The sequence below is a fragment of the Podarcis melisellensis genome (genome assembly GCF_964234715.1).
Source record: "Podarcis melisellensis genome assembly, chromosome: 6".
Taxonomy (NCBI): Eukaryota; Metazoa; Chordata; class Lepidosauria; order Squamata; family Lacertidae; genus Podarcis; species Podarcis melisellensis.
Genome location: NC_138538.1, coordinates 59,980,301 through 59,997,379, shown reverse-complemented (window position 1 = coordinate 59,997,379; position 17,079 = coordinate 59,980,301). Strand labels below are relative to the sequence as shown.

The 17,079-nt window shown below is 41.5% G+C and overlaps 1 protein-coding gene across 8 annotated transcripts in view; it reads right to left on the bottom strand.

Moving 5' to 3' along the window:
- Positions 1 to 17,079, bottom strand: part of PATJ (PATJ crumbs cell polarity complex component) — a 148,950-nt gene that overhangs the window by 7,951 nt on the left and 123,920 nt on the right. For all 8 annotated transcript variants that reach the window (XM_081915689.1, XM_081915695.1, XM_081915693.1 and 5 more), the window contains 8 exons: positions 13,666 to 13,859; positions 12,288 to 12,435; positions 9,728 to 9,814; positions 8,160 to 8,277; positions 7,046 to 7,086; positions 6,240 to 6,362; positions 3,879 to 3,983; positions 9 to 112 (listed from right to left, as the gene is read on the bottom strand). In XM_081915689.1, the coding sequence (XP_081771815.1) occupies positions 9 to 112; positions 3,879 to 3,983; positions 6,240 to 6,362; positions 7,046 to 7,086; positions 8,160 to 8,277; positions 9,728 to 9,814; positions 12,288 to 12,435; positions 13,666 to 13,859 (920 nt within the window). The remainder of the gene's footprint in view (positions 1 to 8; positions 113 to 3,878; positions 3,984 to 6,239; positions 6,363 to 7,045; positions 7,087 to 8,159; positions 8,278 to 9,727; positions 9,815 to 12,287; positions 12,436 to 13,665; positions 13,860 to 17,079) is intronic.

The window sequence follows — 17,079 nt, the reverse complement described above, 5'->3', positions numbered from 1 at the left end:
CAACTTACTCTGGGTCTTCAGGATGGTTTTCTGTAGGTGGGCTAAAATTAGTGCTAGCAGTCATGCTCTCTAGCTGGCTGGCGATGGCACTGATGTTGGTGTCAGCTACAACCTGCAAGACAAAGTGAAAGTGACAACTCTAAACATATATCTTAGCTAGCATATTATCAAGCAGCAAATTCTGTATTCTTAGAAAGCCACTTTTCCTAATTAAAAGGGAACTTTAACTGATGGGTGAATTGTGGAAGCACTCAAGACTGTAGCATTGTTAAAGCTAAGTGGATAAAGACATCATTTGTGCCTAGAGAGAAGGCTAATGAAAGCCATTTATATAACCTGGGACTCAGCTACATTAGTAAAGAAAAAGTGTTTTATAAGTGTTATAACACTGTGACACCAGATGGCGCTGTGGAGTCCCACCTTTAGCCAACGTGATTTCCCATTATGAAGTTTACAACATGTTTTCCAGAAACACTTTTTGTTGTGTCTAGATTTAGCCCTATTCAGCTTTTCAAAAGAAAAGAAGGTATGTTTGCCCAGAAGTAAATCCCCCAAGTTAAATGAGATTTACTTCCAGTTAAGCATCTATAGGACTGCAGCCTGTATAAATGCACACATGTATGATGCTTATTTTTTTCTAGACTTGGAAGGCAAGTAGATGAACATATTAAACTCCTACCCCTTTTGCCTTACCTGCAAGAATGAATTAAGCTTTTTGCACATGCTATTTTTGGACACAAAGATTAGCAAATCAAGAAGGGGCTCAATAATGCTTACCTCGAAGAAGAGGAACAGCTTTAGAAAATTATCAACTACAGGGAGCTGGGTGTCAAATGACCATTCCTACAGGAGATTGTCTTGGCCAAAAGTCTTCTGTGGGGGTTTTCTTTGCCTCCCCTCCAAATTTTATTCTTTTACATCTGTGTTGTTTTGCTGAAAGCTGCTTCCATGAAAACTTGGCCATAAATTGAGCTACTTACCAACTGGGGGGGTAATAGGTTGGTTCATTTATAAGATGACCCAATGCAAGAATGGTGAAACATGCCCATCTCTAAAAGAAGCCAGCATGTCTTTTCACCCAATTACCGTAATATTACTGAGTCAGCTAATAAAAGGCTACATTCTCCTCTGAGTGAAGTTGGGTCACGTAAGAGAAGAAATCTAGTGGCATATTCCACTTTTGATATCCTAACCCTCAGTGTTCTTAAAATAAATGGTCCAGATTTCAGAATCACAGTGTATTGTTTAAACAGCAGATAATATTTTATATGCTTGTTCTGTCTTACTCATAAGGCAGAATAATACTATAATTTTCCAGTAGGATGGGAAAACAGCTAAAATGCTCGTGCTTTGTGGTTAAAAACAACAGCAAAACCTGGCAGGAGGACATATCTATATTCACCCATCTGTGGCTGGCAGTAAGAGCATATCAAAGTTCAACAACCTTGCAAAAAGCTTCCCCTTATCTCATTACTACACCTGCAGACAACTGATTAAATTAACTAGCAGCATCCAAACAGCGAGGAGGGATGAAATATTCCCCCAGGATCCTAATCTCCCATTTGCAAACAGCATTAACAAACTCCTTTGCCATCCTGCCCCAGGACATATCGACTATAAAGCTTTCCACACCAGTGGATACAATTATCTGACCTTTCATAGCCAGTGACTATGAGGTGGTTTAGCAGATAATAGAATTACTTAATGATGTGTCACTCATGATTATCAAATTGATAGGATGAGTTCACTTCTGTGGTGCGGATTCATCAATGGGCAAATGAGAAGTACATTTATTTAAAATGAAATATAACCATTTCCTATTCATCACATCCATTTTTTTTGCTGATCTGTTTGGATACAGGAACGTAAACAAGACAAGTTGCACAATGACTCTTAAATGTCTTTTCTACAAAAAAATATTTTTTTTGGTAGAAATTTTAATTTTAATGCATATTTAATGCAAAAATTGAAAGTGAATAAATAACAATCAATTAAAATATGTGCATTGTATTATTTTTGTAGGTCAATTATTATTAAATAAGAACCATACTGCAGGGAGGAGAGGTAGCCTTTTAAAAGATGAACAACTGAACAATCTGCTTTTCTGGAAGTGTTGATATAACAGACATGTAATGAGTAACAGACATGTCATGAACAAGTATATTTAATCTTGCAATCCCATAGAATCTGGTTTCCTGCCATTCTAAAATAATACTGTTCTTATTTTGGGGACAGTGTAGGTATAATCACAATACTTCTGGTTGACAGCAGTCAACCATATGCCCAGCTCATGGCAGTTCTATTTTCTATTAACTTTCAAAGATGCAAACAAATGTCACTTCACTGTTTATTAACAACTATGGCATCTGCTCATAAAGTTCACCATCCAACTTCGGCTGGGATTTTTATTCTGGGCTTGTTCATGCGGTGATAATGGCGACCTCAGTTGAATTAGATTGGCTGTATCTAACAAAATTATTTTTGTTAATTTGCCAAGTTTCAATCTTTTAAAATCTTGCTTAGAACCTGTTACTATTATTAGAACCTATTGCCCTGAGCACAGGCAGGCCTTACCTTATCAGATTAACTTCAACAAAATCTACATAAAGCAGATATGGATATGCTCCCCCCAAAGTCACTTCCATTTTTCTTTTCCAACTAACATTCTACATTCCATAGCTACTGAGCATGTAAAACCCTCTTTGGGCTCTTTTCTTAAAGGGAGTTTTGCCCCTTACATTTTTTAAAAAAATATTCTGTAAAGTTCTGCAAACATTTGGGTTTCCCTGAGAATCCTGATAGATCTCCTTCTCCAGTGGGCCCCATTTTGGCAGCATTCACTATATGGAGTGAGTCTAACATAACCTCAGATAGCAGCTTTAATCTTGTCAGTTTACCATTTATTGCACTAGCAAAGGCATTTACAGATAAGACAAGAACTAGAACAGGGGCAGATTAGGAATGTTTTTAAATCCCATTTATATTCCTCCTGGAATTTGTGGTTTTGCATTCCTCTTTCTTGTGGAGTGGCACCAGTGAATTAGAAATTTGACTTTCTTCTGTTTTGCTATGCATTCATAACATTTATGGATGGGTTATTGCTGAGAATGAACGCTTGTGTGAATTGCTTAAATCTGGGAGTGGGTGGTGGTGTGGTATTTAAAAGCGTTTAACTCCCTGCCCCATTATTTCCTTCCTTAGGGCAATGTGTATGACCCAACCCCTTCAACCCCTTTATCACGGCAACACTGTGAAATAAGTTTGGTTTTATTAAGAGCATGCCCATATATTTTTTTTAGATGAGCTGTAAGCATGTTCATTAGCTCTACTAGGAAAATAAATGCTTTTCCATACAAACACGAGGGGAGTGCATCTTACTAGATAACACACCTTTTGCCTTCCTCCTGCCAAATTAAGATGATAGATCAATTGTACTATCCCAGTACTGCCACTTGGTTGATAACCAGCCATATATAGCAGTTCAAAAGAAGCAATGCTATTTCTTGTGCCCCCTCCTGCTTTGAAGAACAAATAAGGTTAACATGATGGGCAGCTCCATCAAACCTATGTAGCAAGAGGAGGGAATTTGGTTTTGTTTAAAAAGTGACAGAAACTGAAAGCCTAGATGATTTTTCATGTACAGCAAGAAGTCGTTCCCTCTCCCCCTCAGTTTTATAAGATCATGTTCACAGTGTGTATGGACAAGAATAAAGCACTCTTCAATGAAATAATTTCTTGCTTTCATCTTGCATAATTCAAATCAGCAAGAGCCTTGCCGTGCTGTGGTGCCTTGCGCCACTGATGCTCAGCTCAGCCTTTTCTTTAAAAACACCATTTATCTATCCTTGTGCAGCCGCATGTTCAATTTATCATCATACCTGCAGGATAATGCTCCCGAAAGCATTCTTCAGTAGATTAACTGCATCAGCATGAGACAGCCCATCCAAAGGCTGCCCATTAATACTGACAATCCGATCGCCAACCTAAAAGGGGGAAGGAAAAAAAAGGACAATAGCTACAGAAAAATTGCTGGCATTAAGGAAAATTGGAAGAAAGCTCAACGTTTCTTGCAAGTTCTGGCTCTGCATACTCATGTTTCCCGGTTATAGAAAGACAATAGAGATCTGCTATATTTTCACTGATCATTGAGTACTTTTCATAGGGAGGAGAAAACACTCCTCCTGGAGGTAGTAGAACACAAACAAAGAGACAAAAGAAACAAAGTGAATTACACCAAAACACATCCTAAGTAGCAAAAGCCTACAGCAGTCCAAGCACATGCATGCGGTGCACAAAAAGCACATTCTTTCAATATGCAGCATCATGGGAGAAAGCACATGATCTCTGGTAGATAATATATCTGTGACCACAGATGTCAATGGGGTACATAGGAACCAATACTTACTACTGAAGATATAGGGTTTAGTATTAATTTTCTGCAACAGCCTGTTTAATTTTCCATTTGTCTCACTTAAATAAAGTGTGACATAAATGGCATGACAGTTATCACTGGCCTCATCACCTCCACACAGAGTCCTAGCATTCACCCAAAGAAGCAGGTCGCCCCAAACAGTCTGACAGCAGATCCAGATGAAGTTCAGTCTTGATTCCAGTTCACACAGTGAAAAGGCAGCTTGTTTCCCCACACAATCTTCTTCCTATACACAACTTCATCCCTGACATGTGGTACGGAGTAGAGTACTACTGCTATCATGGAAATCGCTGTAGGGTACATATGTGTACCAGCGGTGCACACAATATGGCTCCCCATGTTCCCAGGTAAGTTGTTGTTGTTTTCTGAGTGGGAAGAATTCCAGAGCTGTATAGTAAACAGTTGAAATGCCTCTCTGCAAGCTCTTTTTCTTTTAGCGAGAGTGCATGAACAGTTCAGGAAAGAAGGCACTTTTATCTTGCTGTTTTTAGGCGACCATAATCTTTATGGTACTTAACCGTAGTGATGTAAAGATGCAAGTATAAGTATATTGATACAAAAGCTACAAAGATATTCTACCTTCAAAAATAAAATGCTACTATTAACCAAATAGTAGGCACTAAATCTCGGAGCCATTTCAGGCAATCAAAACATGCTTTGGATTTCCACGGGAGACATTTCTTTTCTTTTTTTTTTAAAAAAGAGGTTATTTCTATGCATAGCTTTACTGAATACCCTAAACATTTAGGGCCAAGTAAGACATTCAGGATCTTTGCCACCCAGTGTATTCTGTGGGGTCCCTGGGGACTTGGGCTGTTTGCCATGGCTTGGGCTGTTTGCCAAAACAGCTGCTGGCACTTGGAAATAGTTCCTATGATTGCAGAAGCTGAAACATACATGGTTGCAATGACAGAAATAATTGCTTTGAACCTATGGCTGTACCAGTGGATGTCCCGGGTCACAATTTAAGTTCTCTACACACGTTTCATCAGGAAAGTCAAATAACATAGTGTTGAGCACATTTTAAGTGTCTGAAGTGGCTGCTCAATCACCAAATACTTGGTTTAATAGAAATCATATTTCTTAGAGTTTGGCAGAGATGAAGGTACATAGAAGACACAATAGCCCTGTTTGCAGATCATCTTAAACCAGTTTAAAACTAACTATAATTTAATGTGAGTGAAACAAACTGCCAAATCACAAGCAGTAAACCAAGAACAATACTTATGTTTTGTTTGGTGGAAACATGAGCCCTGGTCCATATGACATGACAAGCCAGGCTTTGGCTGTGCTGTGCCTGCAGTGCAGGATCAGGGGTGCAACACTATGGGAACTTCTGACCAGTGTGCACCAGCAAACTGCTTATTCACATGACATCACAGGTTGCTTTGAACTATGGTTTAATGTGAAGCACAGACCAGGACAGTGGATCTAGCACAAGACAATCCATATGGGTTTTAAGTAAATTCATAGAGACAATTTGTGTTCTTTCAGCTTCCTTGCTTTGATGAAATGGCAGATTGCATAACATGACTCACACCTTTGGTTCCAGAAACCAGAGTCCATTTAAAAGGCAATTTTCTATTATTACTGTTATGCAATCACTCACAGTAGTTGACACAGGTGGTTTTGCTAATCAGAAGTAAGAAAGAAGCATATTTCACAGTTGGAAATAGAATGGAAATGCCTGTCCAAGTATATCCAACAATACATAACCCTTGCAGTTTTCTTGGGGGGGGGGGGGAATAAAATCAGCAACAAGAAAAAAAAGACAATATATATGGATAATTTTATCTTTTTCACTTACTTTTAGTTTGTGTGTACGTGCTGCTACTCCACTGGCTTGAATCATGGCGATGAAGATTGGAATGTCTCCCAATGGGCTTCCTTTGCCCCCAGCTATACTGATACCAAGAGCATCATTTGGACCCTTAACAGAGAGGTTAGCAACATAACCATTTGTGTTGACATCATTCAAGACATTTAACACATGGGCCTTAGTAATAAATAAAACCAAGCATGACAGTGATGTGAAATTTCTAGCAATTTCCTGTGCATCGTTCAATATTGATTTAGCAACAACTAAGTACAGGATATAATCCTTATGCATGTATGGAAAGCCTGTTCATTTGGAAAAGTAAAACACAACCTAAAGGCAGCCACTGGTTCTTTTATATGAGACTCCTATTGATCCACAGAACCCTTAATTTGGTAGCAACTCATGCACATAAGCTGCAGAAAGATGATGGCACATACATCACATACAAAGGCCACAACAAATAAAACTATACAATTTGACTACTACACCACTAGTAGGTATTAATATAATTTTACTAAGGATGGGTGAGCAAAATGGCCAAACTCTGTTTTGGTCCCATGTCCCCATCAGCCCAAAGTGAGATCATCACCTCTCATTAAAAAAAAATAAAAAATATCTGCAAATAAAAACTGAACATTTTTATTTTTTTTAGAAACAAATGTAGAAATGTTTTGGGTTGGGTTTTTTTTTAAGAAACAAACGCGGCTAACTTTTACATACGGGAAGAACCTTATGTAGCTCCTTTCACTTAAAATAAGAACTAAATGCTTTGAAAAGTAAGAAAAGACACTCACTCTTGTTATTTCCACAGTCCTCGGGCTCATATCTGTCCCAACTAATAAAGAAATGAACAATTAGTTTCTGTAATTAAGAGATAATGCCACCAGGAGATTATAGTCCCTGGTTGCCGTTTCAAAATTATCACTGATGAAAAGCTTGTTTATGCCAGAGCAAGAAATACATTATGCAACTGGAAAAGGACTTAGCGCCTGCCATTCACCGAGCATGGAAGTGGGGAACCCATTATCCACTGAAGTGTGTTCAAGTGTCTACCCCCAATAGACACAAGGTGACTGTTGCATATCTTTGCCTAGAGATGGTGATACAATATGGGTGTCCTTTGCCTAACTTTTGCTTTAGTAGGTTTGTTGCAAATGATATAAATACTAGGGGTGTGCAATTGCAAGCCTTGGAACCTAATTCAGTGCTTTGGAAAACAGCAATCTGAAGTGCTTTGTAAGCTGACCAATGCAGTTTGGGGTCTGTTTGAATTTGCTCTCCGCCCTGATCACTATGGGGAGCTTAAAAATTAGCTATAGGTTTTCTTGACAATGGGTGAAATGTGCAAGCATAGTAGCTCCTGCAGAGTGCATAAAGTCTGCTACCTTATAGGCAAATATTTTGGTCAGTGAACGCCCCAAATAAATACCTTACAATGCATAACTACATACACTAAAATGTTCATAACTAGAATTAATTGCAGATATATCTGGGGGGAACCATATAGCTGAAAAATTAAAGTCTGGTTGGGCTTTTCCTTCAGTATTTAGAAATGAGTTGGATATGCCAGTTGCCCATTACAAATTAAGTAGTTTATTGGGACCTGAACCTTAGTAGGTAACAGCCAACTTTAGATGTTGCACAAAGTGGTCTCAAAAAAGGAAAAACAGGACCTGGGCCACTTCAAATACAATGTGAGAAACTGTAATTAGCACATTAGAAACTCCTAATCATCTGCTCCATATTTCACAGAATAATTCATATTTAGGAGTTATTGCTAAGAATTGCTTCCTTGCTACATACAGAAGTGAATACCTAACTAGGTTTTATAAATGAACAGAATAAGATGGCAGTGAACATTCAGCATAATTGACAGGGTTGTATTGGTTTGCAGGTTCTGTCCCATACCTGAGTTTCTGTGAGAGGAATCAGCAGACGACCTCTTAGTGCTGACAAAATTCTGTAAAGTGGAGATAACTGGAGCAAATGTAGGGTGAAAGTGGCTATGAACACTGTGTTGGCTTGTCTGAAATGCAAAGGCAAAACCGGTAAGGATGAAGGAAGGAACCAAGTTGTATTTTGCACCTGCAGAGGCTTCCAGTCCTCTGGAAGGCCATCCCCCACACAATGTATTACAGAAATCCAAAATGGAAGTTACCAGAGCTTTTCTTCTCCAGTATCCATCCATTGTCTCACTAAAGAATGAATAAAGAATGAATAAATAACACCTGCAACCTGCTCCCCTCACTATGATATTGGATGAGAACTTCCAGAAGCACTGACAGATTGTGCTACTAAGAACTCTCACAGACAGCTGCTGACACTAATGTTAAACAGACAAGTCACATGGAAGCACTTGTTTTTCTTTTACATAAGGATGCCCAACATCTGTGTTTAAAAAAGGTTCAAAGAGACTGGATGGTAGACAGACAACACAATTCTGCTTGGCTTCTTAACTAGACCAAGTAAGAGAGAATTTACAGAATAAACTCTAGGAAAGCTTTGAGAGGTTAGAACTCCTATGTGTTCTAATACAGCAAGAGTATTTCACCGAAACATTTCATTTGCCAACCAAATCTGGTGCCCAGCTGCCAAGTTTTAGCTGCGCAGTCTCGTGTGTGAAAAAATCGAAAACCTCCTCTAGCTAAACAGATTTTTAGGCCACAGAGTGCTAATGAAATTTCTGCAGAATCTGGATTAGTGCTCCTCAGGGTGCATGGAGAATTCATTAGCAGTAGCTGTCAGCTCTCTAGAGTTCTCTTCAAACTAGCAGGGAATAAGGCAAAGGAATAATACACAGGTTGACTGGGAAGGTTGCAATGCAGCAGTTCAGGTGAAGCAAAATTAGAGCTTGGCACCTGGGTGTCTGCGACAGAAGGGCACACAGGCTGCAAAATGACAGCAAGCGGAAACAGGAACTGGTGATAAATGACTTAGTTAACAATCTCCATGCTTTCCTGTGAAAATCCTAGCGATTGCTGGCCAGCTTTCTCAAGTCAGAATACAATACAGCCTTTTCTTTATTATTGGCACATGTTATTTGCATAATGTTGATACATGACTTTTTTCAACTGTTTCCCACATATTTTATTGCTGAAAAGCTTGCTAGGCACATTGGTGGCTCCAAGTGGACCGAAGGGCAAGATAAAAGTGAAAACAAAATCTATTGTTAGCAGCCTGTCGGTGCAATTATTGATTTCATTTTAAAAAAGTACAAGTGCACAGTAAAATTGCCCATGTATTATGAAATGGAATGCCAAGCCATTTTCTGTCTCTTAAGGTGGATGTATTGTCCAATGGTTAATACACAGACATATGGGTCACCCAAAATATTGAAACAACAACCTTGACTCTCTGGGTTACAACTATAGCTGGGTTGTAAGACCAATTTCCAGAATTACAAGGTCAAATCTTCACATCCTGAGTTTTATATCATCAGCTTCCCATTTCTTATTAATGCACCATCTGCCACTAACCTGACTGTTTTGAGATGTCTTCCGTGATGACAGCCAAGATCCAGCTTTCAGTCGTCCAATCTCTAGTTGTACAAGACCTTGGGCACACTTTGGATATGCAAAGAAAAGTACAGCATTTACACCCTGGTGGTTTTTTAATTTCCCCCCGAGATATATTACCCCCACCCCCATGCAAACAATCATACTTTTGCCTAAACCACAACCACATGGTAACATTAAAAAAAATCGGTTTCCAGAAAGCTTGCAAGCATGATTTAGTGCTCAAGAATATCCGCAGGGAGGTGGGACCGATTCGGATGGTCCGCCCCCGCCACTTAATGGATCCAATTGGCTTCCAGAGAGTGGTAGGGGATGCTCTATCCCAAGTTGATGGCCTTTCAGCTGATTCCCTGGTGGCCCGCTGGAATGCGGAGTTAACCAGGGCTATTGACTGTCTGGCTCCGAAGCGCCCTCTCCGACTGCATGGAGCCCGGACAGCCCCGTGGTTTTCCCCGGAGCTGAGGGTGATGAAACAATCGTTGAGACGGCTAGAGCGCCGGTGGCGGAAAACTCATTCTGAATCAGACCGGACACGGGTTAGAGCTCAACGTCGAGCCTACCAAGTGGCAATGGCGACGGCGAAGAGGGCCTTCTTCACTGCCTCCATTGCATCTGCAGAAAACAGCAGCAGGAGACTTTTTCAGGTGGTTCGCAATCTATCAGAACCACCTGTACCACCGGGGCCTGGTAGGGACCCCAAGATCTCCTGCAATGCTTTTGCAAAGTTTTTTGCAGATAAAATCGCTCAGATTCAGAAGGAGGTAGACTCCACCGTGGGAGCAGGGCCAGGGCGGGAGAGTGCTAGAGTTCTGTCTGGTCCTGTTACATGGGATCAATTCCAATCTGTTACCTCCGAGGATGTGGACAGGCTGCTTGGACGAGTGAAACCGACCACCTGTCTCCTTGATCCTTGCCCATCCTGGCTGATAAAAGCGAGCCGGGAAGGGCTGGGCGATGGGCTCTGCGGGGTGGTGAATGCTTCTCTCTGTGAGGGAGCCTTCCCAGACCCGCTGAAAGAGGCGGTCATTAAACCGCTTCTTAAAAAAACATCTTTAGACCCGACCAATTTGGCCAACTATCGCCCAGTCTCAAATCTGCCATTCTTGGGCAAGGTGATTGAGCGGGTGGTTGCTGAACAACTCCAAGCACGCCTGGAGGAAACGGACCATTTGGATCCCTTCCAATCGGGATTCAGGCCTCACCATGGGACTGAAACTGCCTTGGTCGCGCTGGTTGATGATCTCCGGCGGGCTAGGGACAAAGGTGAGAGCTGTTTCCTAGTTCTGCTGGATCTCTCAGCGGCCTTTGACACCATCGACCATAACATCCTTCTGGACCGTCTAGAGGGGCTGGGAGCTGGGGGCACTGTTATACAGTGGTTCCGCTCCTTCCTCCTGGGCCGTGTCCAGAAGGTGGTGGGGGGGGTGAGTGTTCAGACCCCTGGGCTCTCACTTGTGGGGTGCCTCAGGGTTCTGTCCTCTCCCCCATGCTTTTTAATATCTATATGAAGCCGCTGGGAGAGATCATCAGGGGGTTTGGACTGGGTGTTCATCAGTATGCAGATGACACCCAGCTCTACCTCTCCTTTAAATCAGAACCAGTGAAGGCGGTGAAGGTCCTGTGTGAGTGCCTGGAGGCGGTTGGAGGTTGGATGGCGGCTAACAGATTGAGGTTGAATCCTGACAAGACAGAAGTACTGTTTTTGGGGGACAGGAGGCGGGCAGGTGTGGAGGATTCCCTGGTCCTGAATGGGGTAACTGTGCCCCTGAAGGACCAGGTGCGCAGCCTGGGAGTCATTTTGGACTCACAGCTGTCCATGGAGGCGCAGATTAACTCTGTGTCCAGGGCACCTGTCTACCAGCTCCACCTGGTACGCAGGCTTAGACCCTACCTCCCCGCAGACTGTCTCGCCAGAGTGGTGCATGCTCTAGTTATCTCCCGCTTGGACTACTGCAATGCACTCTACGTGGGGCTACCTTTGAAGGTGACCCGGAAACTGCAATTAATCCAGAATGCGGCAGCTAGACTGGTAACTGGGAGTGGCCGCCGGGACCACATAACACCGGTTCTGAGAGATCTGCATTGGCTCCCAGTACGTTTCCGAGCACAATTCAAAGTGTTGGTGCTGACCTTTAAAGCCCTAAACGGCCTCGGTCCTGTATACCTGAAGGAGCGTCTCCACCCCCATCGTTCAGCCCGGACACTGAGATCCAGCGCCGAGGGCCTTCTGGCGGTTCCCTCATTGCGAGAAGTGAGGTTACAGGGAACCAGACAGAGGGCCTTCTCGGTAGTGGCGCCCGCCCTGTGGAACGCCCTCCCATCAGATGTCAAAGAGATAAAGAATTACCTGACGTTCAGAAGACATCTTAAGGCAGCCCTGTTTAGGGATGTTTTTAATATGTAATGCTGTATTGTTTTTAATACTGATTGGGAGCCGCCCAGAGTGGCTGGGGAAACTCAGCCAGATGGGCGGGGTATAAATAATAAATTATTATTATTATTATTATTACTATGCACTCACCTTAAGAATTGTAGCAACCACCTCTTGTGAAGCATGCCTTACATCCTCCCCATTGACAGACAAGATCTGATCCCCTTGAATTAGCCTCCCATCAAGGTCAGCGGCTCCTCCTTTTACGACGTCAGAGATAAATACTCCACTTCCATTTCTAACAGTTGAAAAGAAGCACAGGCATTGCTGCACCACTAATAATATTTACTAAAAACAATTTGCACATTGTATGTTCTTTGGTGCTCTGCATTTTAGTCTAGATATCTAATGATATCCCCACCCCTTCTAGACTTTTTATCTGCTCTTATTCGATTTTTATGGTTGTACTACTGCTTAATGTGCTATGTATACTGGTAATTTTCAGTTGTGGGTTTTATTATTATTAACCAGTGGGATATAACTGTAACAAGCAAATAAATAATTGTTAAAAGGTACATACAATTCCTAGGAATATATTGCTATCCAGGACAAGCTCCTGCCAACCTAGCAGTTCGAAAGCACGTCAAAGTGCAAGTAGATAAATAGGTACCGCTCCGGCGGGAAGGTAAACGGCGTTTCCGTGCGCTGCTCTGGTTCGCCAGAAGCGGCTTAATCATGCTGACCACATGACCCAGAAGCTGTATGCTGGCTCCCTCGGCCAATAAAGCGAGATGAGCGCCGCAACCCCAGAGTCAGCCACGACTGGACTTAATGGTCAGGGGTCCCTTTACCTTTATCCAGGACAAGCAACACAATACAAATCCTGTCTTGAGTTTTAAGGAGCAGCTACTTTAATCACAGGAGAATTATAGAGTTAGAAGGATCACATAGGCCAACCCACTGCTGCTCAATGTGGGGCTCGAACCCACAGCTCTGAGATTAAGAGTCTCATGTTGTCTTACCGACTAAGATATTCCTCTTAATGCTTGTTCATCAGACCACACACTGGTCTTAAAATGAAAACACTGGTTTTCTTATGTGGCTAAATCATTCTTGTGTACTCTCAGAAATCGATATTCGGAGGTCAATATTATTACTTCCATATTTTAGATAGAGTGCTGAGAGACTTAACAGCTTGCCTAAGGTTGCCTTGTGAGTCAGAAGCTGAGGTGACATTTTGGAACATTCTGACTGGCAGCTGTCACTACACTACAGTAGCTCTCAGGTACTAGGTTTGTCCTCCTAAATGTAAAAGGAAAATCAGATTCAGGTATAATGCATCTAATTGCATGTTTCACCCTTCTGCTTGTAGAAAAGCTAAAGGTGTAAAAACCATTACAAATATTGCACCTGTTTTGAAAGAGCACATAATCTTTGCAGCTTATTCTGCGGAGGGATCTTCAGTTTAAGAGAAAACAAGGCTCTGTAATGTTCTGCACACAGAGCTATGATTAAGTGTAACCCTTACCGTTTTCCGACAATGCTTAGCCCTAAGCCTCTGCCCATTTTCCTTTGTAAGTCTACATGGAAAATTTCCAAATTCTCTTCATCTTTATAATGAGCTTCATCTCTATACACAACCAGTTGTACTTTCTGAGGCGTCTGTCTCAAGGCTGTTATAGCATCTTCGTGGCTGGCATTCCTCAAGTCTATGCCATTAACCTAGAATAAAACAGCAGTGTATTATATTCTTTGCTTATTGGATTTTAATTAGTCTAGCAAAGTAATACTTCAGAACAAATCACAATTTCTATCGTTAAAGAAGTCATATGAATAAAGGAAGCAACACTTTAGCAGCATTTTATGCTTAAAATCTTGTAGCCAGGAGTTCTGAAAGAGTCCCACTGCAAAATCCCAGAACTTCCACTCTATGCTAGTCATTCTTGTTCACTGATTAATACAATTCATTGCAATTGTAGAAAAGCAAGGTTAGAAGAGGCCAGATGTCCTCTAGCATACTATTGTCGCATGCCACCCTGATCTCCAAACGCTGCAAGAATCTAGGAATACCAGGCACACTGGCACCAGGGTATGTGTTTCCTTTTGGACAATGAGGCACAGCAGAATCTGTGGTTATTTACACATATACACAACCTGTGCCTAGATGGAGAGTGCAGAGCATTCATATCCTGAGAGGGTCCTGTTCCTTGCACTGCTGCACCCTCAGATCCCAAACATTGTGTCTGACCCTCTCTGCAGTATAAAACAAGACAGCCCGCCTTGAGCTCTGCCCCCTGCCCAGCTTGCAAAACTCACATTTCCCCTGTTAGCTTACATCATCCAAACTGAAATCCTACACCCTTTAAACCCCCATCCTCTCTTCCCACTAACACACAGCTGGAGGAGGGGCCCCACCCCTCCTGGTCTGGCATATTCTTTACCTTCCTAACAGCTTTCTGGATGGGTCAATAGCTCAGCCATTAATATCTTTGTTCCTCCTATGACCCACACTCAGCTGGCTATCCCAGGCTGGCCTGGCTCATTAGCATAAGATGAATCCAGTGGAGTTTGGCACAGTTTAATAAAACCTTGATTAATTCCAACTTTTAATAAATCCAGGAATTATGGGGAGAATCTAGCAACCAGGAGTTTAGGGGATCCTTGCCCCCATCCCCAAATTATAACAGTACTCTGTAATGTGGTCAGTTACCTTTATGTTTACCTTATCCGAAGCAGAACCATTTAAAAAAATGTTTGGTCATGAACATACATAGTATCTATTTTTAGTTTCTGATGAAGTAAGCATACATTAGGAAGAACTATTATCCATGGATCCCCTTACAAGTTCTATGGGAAACTTTCTTAGCATTTTATAGTACAAATTCAGCATGTCCAAAGTCTATTCAATAGACTACTTTTTGAAATATAGAGCAATTATCATCATCAATCACCCACCCTTCATCCTAAGGACCCAGGGTGGGTAATAAATTTAAGCAACAATGATTTACTTGCTCTTAAAAAAATGGTCATAGGGATGGAAAATGGTTTTGATTGGTCCACTTTTCACAGTGGACCGACCCATTCAAACATTCCCAAACTTGGTCATTGATCAGATCACAACTTCCAGTTAGATTGTGAACTTCTCTAGATTTTGTGATGTGGTTTCAGTGTGCAAAGAATGTCCACAAAAATGGATATTTCATGGGGAGAATGTATTGGGAAAAGTGTATTTTACATGGAAAGTGAGGACGTGGGTGGAGCTGTGGGTTAAACAACAGAGCCTAGGACTTGCCAATCAGAAGGTCAGTGGTTCAAATCCCTGTGACGGGGTCAGCTCCCATTGCTCGGTCCCTGCTCCTGCCAACCTAGCAGTTCGAAAGCACGTCAAAGTGCAAGTAGAAAAATAGGTACTGCTCCGGCAGGAAGGGAAACGGTGTTTTCGTGCGCTGCTCTGGTTTGCCCAAAGTGGCTTAGTCATGCTGGCCACATGACCCGGAAGCTGTACTCTGGCTCCCTCGACCAATAAAGCGAGATGAGTGCCGCAACCCCAGGGTCGGTCACGACTGGACCTAATGGTCAGGGGTCCCCTTTACCCTTACATAGAAAGTGCATATAAAATGGATTCTTTTAAAAAATCCACACAATTGGACAGAATGGACCTATGATTCTGTATCAGCAAAACTGAAACTAGACAGAAATAGACCGGTCTATTTAACCCTAGCTGATGCCTTAGAAAGTCCACATACCATTCTGAGACCACCTTGAAAATGCAAATTTCCCATTATTCTTTACACTAGCCACCAAAGCAAAAGGATGTAGACTTAATATCTGCTTACAGTTTGGAGGGCTAAGACTCTTCATTTTTGTAAACATGCTAAAACTCATATACCAGTAGCTGTTTAGCCGTAAATTTGTAACCAGTGTTCTTTTTCTGTTAAGATTTAGGCAATTCGATAATTTGAATCATAAGAGAATAATTTTTCTAGTTTCCAATAGATGGCACACCAGACCACCACTGCAACTTTAAATTGCTCTTAAAACTAATGCTACAGATAAAACATTTCAGTTTAATGAACAGAGTTAGGATAACTATTTTATTTTTTAAAAATTTCTTTAGTTTTTACCTGGACTAATTTTCTGTTTGATTTACCCTGGACACCAAAGTGTTCTCTAGTAACATGCAACAAAGCCCCCAGGAGCCTGATTCCTAGAATTTCACTCTAGACTGGTAGCTATGTTCTTCTCTTAAACTCAAAGGCCATGTAGTTAGGATAGATGGGATTATGCAGTAAACTTTAACTAGTGGAGTTTTGGTGGAGCACTGCAGCCCTCAGCAATGGTTAAATTGTAGATAACTTTAATCTTGCATATTGTAAACTTCATATTGTATGTAATAGAATTTTCCTTTCTCAGTAATTCATTCATGTATAATGTGCCCTTGATACTATTATGCTTATACTTTTTATAAACCAAAATGCATTCACTGGTTTTATGATGATGCATTTAAAATAAATCTTTCCAAACAGATTTTGGCCTATTGGTCACCACCCTCTTGCCCACCAGGCAAAATTAAGAGCCTTGTTTTTATAAGGCACATGGATGTTGGCTTCTTTTAGATGAATAGCACTTGATTTCACCTTGAAATGTTGCCAGTTATTATCCAGGTGTCTCATCCCCTGTTTTCACCCCAGGACTGCAATGCCACTGATTACATGATTTCTCTTGGAAACAGTGGAGAATATGCAACAGATACCCGATAACCCATTTAATTGCTGAACCTCTTCCGTACAAAAATAACTTTAGCCTTCATCATAAAATGAGCCTGTTCAGCTTGTGCTGATCTTGCTCTCTGTGGTATAGAGAGATGGAGGGCCAGTGTTGGCTGAAGACTTTAGTATGTGTGGACTGCAGCAATTAGAATACACCTGACAACCTGCAAAAT